Below are 6000 nucleotides of genomic sequence, written 5' to 3' on the forward strand. Positions count from 1 at the left end.
ATCTACAGTCCTATCAGACTCACAAAACAGACAGAGAAACCCATCGCCCCCATTGTGCTCCATTGATCCTGAAGCCAGCTGTGACCTATCACGACGCTGCTGGGACTGAGTATAGATAGGCTGGTTGAGAGGGATTGTGACTGCATGGATCACAAGCTGGTCATGCATCGGCACCTCACGCGTAACAAATCTTAACAGACCCAACAGTAAACAGGACCATTTTTTCATGAATTCAGAGAGCATTACGGGTATTGTATAATGCTTGGTGTAGGATCGCACGGTCTTTGAAGATGGATGCATGGATTCCGGTGGGAAGCAGGAAGGAACTCTACAGAGGAATGTAAATCTTAAAAGCCGAAGGTTTACAGAACATATACAAACACAGCTCACTTAACAGACATACAGTCATTTCTCAAACTATATGCGCGGTCAACAACAAAGAAAATCTCCACCCATTATACCAAAAACTGTAAATCGGACTGCTTAGAAAAGCGTCAGTCATATACGTTACACAAACAGTGCTACGTGCCAAAGTTTGTTATTTAGTGGTTGTTCATTTCAATATCAATATAGCATTGCTTGTCTTGGCAAATATGACAGATCTTGCTAATTGGCATGTGAGCTCTTTTCAAGAAAAACTCACAAGTTTGTTAACCACAGCCGGACAAGTGCCATGAATCAGGTTTGCAGGGCCGTGCTGGACGAGTGAGTCAGAGTAGATAGAAGACAGCATGATGCTTCACCACTCTTACACAAATGACCACAGAAAAACCAGAGTGAGAGAGAGAGAGAGGTAAAGAAGAAGCAAGAGTGGGTGTCCGCAAAGAGAAAGAAAGTCAGTCCAGATGGTCAGAGAAGATTAAATACCATCTGCCAGAGAGATCTGGAGACATAGCCAAACATTAGCACAAACAAGCACAGCACACCCCACACACAGACGAAACTAATGCTGTACACATGCACAACCCTGAAATGAGACAGTACATCAATGTCTCTCAGGGTCTCTGAGTGGAAAAGGAAGAATCGCTGTTATCTGATTAGGAAAGATCATGCAGAAATAAAGCGTATTCAAATTAACTTTTCAGTGTTATTAAATCACGTCGACTGTTCATTTTCATCGTGAGATTAAGGCTTCAGAGGTCCCTGTTGTCCTTAGTGTCTAATTGAGCGGTGTTGGTTGAAAATAAAAGTGGTACATTGTTTATAAGTAGTGATTTAATAGCAGGTTTTCTTTATTCAAATTATAAGGGCTATTTTGTTCTGCTAAAAAACGTTTTCGGCTCCGAACCATGAATTTTCAGGTTTGAGCTGCAGGAACTTTTGAGCTAACATCAGCGTTTCGCAGAGCCACGTTTACTTGTTTCTGTTAGTGACTGAATAAGTGTAATTGCAATTAATGTAAATTTAATTGAGATGAGGAACAACCACTCACCAGGGGGAGGCACTGAGCTCAGTGAGAGTGACAGTTTGAGATAGAATGATAAAAACTCTAAAATGGCTTCCAGGTAAAGTTAATTGGCTGAGTGCAAACTAAATAAGACAAACGTATTTCCACTCTTCTTCCTGTTTTATTGTTCCGTCACAGCTATTCTAAGACCATTTAACCGAGCACATGACTAATGCATTCACACACTCTCCAGCTCATTAACTCTCATTAGGCTACTGAAATACTGTTTACCGTAAACACCCCATTAAACTGGGATCGGAACATGGCCAGGTTAGGGCATATACATTTACCAACACACAAACGCAACAAGATTCAATATATTCAGAAGATCCCTCTAAATGCAATGACCAATAAGAGAAGTAGTAATGTGTACTGATCAGATTTTGAGAGGTCTTCTGTTTTCAAGTGAATCTCGGTTAAAACCTCAGAGAATATATTTCAACCTAAATAAACAAGTAATATTTTGCTTTAAGAAAATTAAGCATATTTAAAGACCATTAACACTTGCATTTCCACATTTTTATGACTATTTTAAATATTATTTCCTCTTAATCAGTTCTTATTTCAGTAATGCAACAGATTAATCGTATTTTAAAGGTCCAATGCGTCATATTTTTGAAGATCTATTGCCAGAAATGCAATATAATATACATTACATACATAACTATGTGCTTTGAAAGGGAGGGGAAAGGGGTGGAGTGAGCCGTTGGTTGCAATTCGCAACCTAACCACTAGATGCTGCTAAAAATTACACAAAAGTTCTTAAGTTTATCTTATTATGTATATTATAACTTAGTAGGGATGCAACTATATGTACATTTTGGCCGATAAAATGAATTGATAATTCTTTCACATTGGAAGCCATTAACTGATATATTGGCAGATCTTAATGTTAATATATTCTACATTCACTGCAAAAAATGACTCTCTTACTTCGTAATTTTGTCTTGTTTTCCTGTAAAAATATCCCAAAATTTTTAATCAAGATTCATTTTCTTGATGATCGCACTGACCTAAGAAAATAAGTCTTGTTTTTAGTCAAAAAATAAAAAAATCAGTGAATTTTTGCTTTATACAAGCAAAAAAAAACTTTCTTGATGGGCAGAAAAATCTGCTAATGGGGTAAGAAAAATTATCTTGAGTTGAGTGACTAAGAAAAAGGTAAACCTTAATTCAAGATTATTTTTTTTATCCCATTGGCAGATTATCAAGAAAATGCATCTTCATTCAATAATGTTTTGACCGTTTCACTAAAAAACAAGAAAAAAGACTAAGTAAGAAAGTCATTTTTTTCAGTGTTTTTCTGAGCCTAAAATTAAATGCAATAAGTGGACAGTTTCTTTTATTTTAGAACATTTTCTACAAAAAACAAGGTAAGATTTGGTCATGGCTGATGATATACCATTTGATAGGGACGAAAACATATGTAAAATATTGATAAACTGTGGCAAATTGGATAAATTTAATTAAATTAACAGAAACACTATTAACAAGAATATTAAGAGTAATGGAAATAAATAAAAAATGTCTGGACACTTTCTTTTTTGAGTAGTTTTAAACTTCATTGTCAAAAAATGCAAGTGTCTTTATTTCTAAATGCAAAATCCATTTTGAGGTTAAATATGACTTTTCCCTTTTAAGTTAAACGTGTGGACCAAATCAGTGATGAAAAATTGTGAACCACTTCTAATCCAAATCTAGCATAAAGTTGCAAAGCAGCAGCATTCAGAAACTTTACATCTGAACATGTGCTCAAGTGTGGGGGGGTTCAGCGGGGAAACAAATCCTCAAGAGAATGTTTTAATGACGGGCCAGCTTTCCTCGCAAACAAGATCCATAGGTCCATCTGCCCTGCATTTAAAAATCAATGCTTCTCGGCAACAGCCAGCGAGGAAGACGAGGGAGTGTTTTAGTGGGAGAGGAGACCTAAATAGTCTGCTTTGCTGTTTCCTGTATGAGGTCAGACTCTATGATGTCACAATGGTGCAGATACATGTTACAATAACTCATTAATGCCGCCTGAAAGAGTGTAGGAAGAAACTTCCCTGAACTAGAACAACCATTAGTTCTTATACAGAAACGCTCCCGCAAACAAAAACAATGAGCACTTTGTTGTCCAGCCTGGAATGCCGGCCCCCACACAATGAGGATGGTACATTCTAGACTGTACAATGTCGTTCAAAGGGCGCCTGTGTAATATGCTGGATTTCTAATTTCCCCGGCATGCATACGACAATCGGAGGCCTAATCAATAACTTAGATTTATCACCAGATCCCCTTCACAGGAACACACGCACATGTTGAGGAGGTGGTACCACCGTCTTTGGTGTACCACGTCCAAAGAAGAGCCTCTTGTGCTGCACCTTTGAGACTTAGCTTATGAGAATCCTTGACGAAATGTCAAGTGTTACAAAACACTGAACAGCAATAAAATAAGGAGATCAAAGCCCACGAGAAGACATGTCCTGAAATGATGAGAGGTAGCGGGAGAGAAAGAGAGACACAGAAACGTCTAACAGAGGGGGAAACACTGCACTCACTTGACATGATAGGTTCTCATCTTCTCCTGTGGAGTCCTCCAAGACGGGTTGAGGCTCTGTCTGTCATGCAAAAAGAAACGTGAATATGGAAAATAAGTGTCTCAGGCACAGCTAGGCAAACCATTGTGGATAGAAAAGACAATATGTGTTAACAGTCAAGGTACGCTGTACATTGTCTGACTACCAGCATAATGTTTGGACACACTGCAGCTTATTCTGGCCAAATACCACCAATTTAGGCAAGAAGAGATTGTCTGACTAATGGTGTTAGCTAACAACCACACGTTTTATTTTTATGTTCGGGTTAAAGGCAAATTAGTCTGACACCGATGATACCACAATAATATAGATATTATGTATTACTTGTTCATTTTTCCTGTACAATCAAAAGCGGTTCAGTCCGAGATCGCATGAGACATGAGACCATAACTACAGTGTGGATCTGTGTTATGAGTTTCTAAGAACGATGTAGTAGTGTACCCTAAGACTTAATTACTACTGCAGACTCGTGTCATTATAAATGGTGCTTCTCTGCACCAAATGACAGTGGTGGAACGTCTTGGTCAGACAGCGCCTGCAGGCTGTGCTGTCATTGACCGTTTAGGGTTAATTAGTTAGGGTGGGGACACAGACGGACTAATCTGTCAATGCATAGAATTGAAACTGACAGATAACCCTGCCGCTCATTCAGTCTCGTAATAACATCTCGACAGCTTTCACAGCATACTTTATTACATATGGATCAATGGGGTTTCAATGAGCTGTAATGTCTGAACATTGTGTCATATCAGAATAGATGACGGAGCAGTCTGGAGAACAATTTATGAGCGACTCCCTAGATGATGATGTCATTTACATTGCGTGGTAATAAAATCCCTGTCTTAGATCTGTTGTGGCGTTAAGATAAGAAGTTAAGGTTAGTACATTTTTAGAAAATCTGTAGTGATATGTCCGCAACAAATGCATGGATAGAAAGAGATGAAGAATTTAGTATATATTTTTTTAATGTTATTATGTGTAAAGACCCTTTAATTGTTTAACAGACCCTCCAGCCTAAAAAAACAAAATAGTTTCGCAAGCAACTGTATTTACAATCCATGATGGACTTAAGTAGAATTCTTAGAATTGATTGGATTTTTTATCCAAAATTCTGAAATTGAAATTATCCAATTTAATATTTTGTTCCAGCTCCAAGTAAACTCTCTGCCCTCATGACTCAAACACTGGGAACGAAAACGTTTGCATCAATTCATCATAATTGACACTCTACAGATTCCCATAAATAAATCGATCCATCATCAAAGTGTCATCATCATCATCACCGTCACAGCTCCGGAATGAATCATAGGCTCAAGGATTCTTACGCACTGTCTGATTCAAACATCACACAGTGTTTCATTAAAACTTCAGCCTCCATTAACAAAAATGATACCAATCCAACCTAATATTCTTGTTCCAGTATTTACACATTCAAATCTAAAATGCAAAAATGCCTTTTACAAAAGGATAATTTGAAAAGTACGCACAGCCATAACGCAGGTCGTACTCTTTAACGGGTAATCCCCTAATATCGGATATTCAGATAAAGATCTGGAACAGGTTGTACTCTGGGAGAATACAGAAACAGTCTTTAAAAATAAAACTAATGCTGCTGTATTTAACATATGATGTCTGGTTGTATGTACGCTGGAGACTCACCTCGCTCGCCGCGCTGCCGATTGCCATCTTTCGCCAAGGGTCAACTAGCTGTGCCAGTGGCATCTCCACTTTCTGAAGGTTCTCTTCTTGAGAAATCAGCTTTAAAACGAATGAGAGCTACTTCGTATATACTGTGCCTGGTTGTTTTCGCGTTCTTGACATAGAGGAATGAAGATGGGAACCCAGGGCTCGTGCGCGTAACGCATCCAAATACGCCGCCACCTTTTCCTCCACTCACCTCTGTCAGTCAGCGCTGCGTTTCCATAGAAATACAATGACCGTGCCCCTGATCTCACGCCACTCGCCCTCTCTCTC

General features: G+C 38.6%; 1 protein-coding gene across 2 annotated transcripts in view; it reads right to left on the reverse strand.

Annotated features, from left to right (window-relative positions):
* The window catches only part of rps6ka3b (ribosomal protein S6 kinase, polypeptide 3b), a 31294-nt gene extending 25294 nt beyond the window's left edge, over window positions 1-6000 (reverse strand). Inside the window, exons 1-3 of one of the 2 annotated variants that reach the window (XM_056737813.1) lie at window positions 5686-6000; window positions 5514-5594; window positions 3988-4047 (exon numbers count right to left, since the gene is read on the reverse strand). In XM_056737813.1, coding sequence (XP_056593791.1) covers window positions 3988-4047; window positions 5514-5594; window positions 5686-5748 — 204 coding nt within the window. In that variant the 5' untranslated portion in view covers window positions 5749-6000. The remainder of the gene's footprint in view (window positions 1-3987; window positions 4048-5513; window positions 5595-5685) is intronic. The other variant, XM_056737815.1, reaches the window with a different exon arrangement.

Source organism: Triplophysa dalaica, chromosome 23 (genome assembly GCF_015846415.1).
Source record: "Triplophysa dalaica isolate WHDGS20190420 chromosome 23, ASM1584641v1, whole genome shotgun sequence".
Taxonomy (NCBI): Eukaryota; Metazoa; Chordata; class Actinopteri; order Cypriniformes; family Nemacheilidae; genus Triplophysa; species Triplophysa dalaica.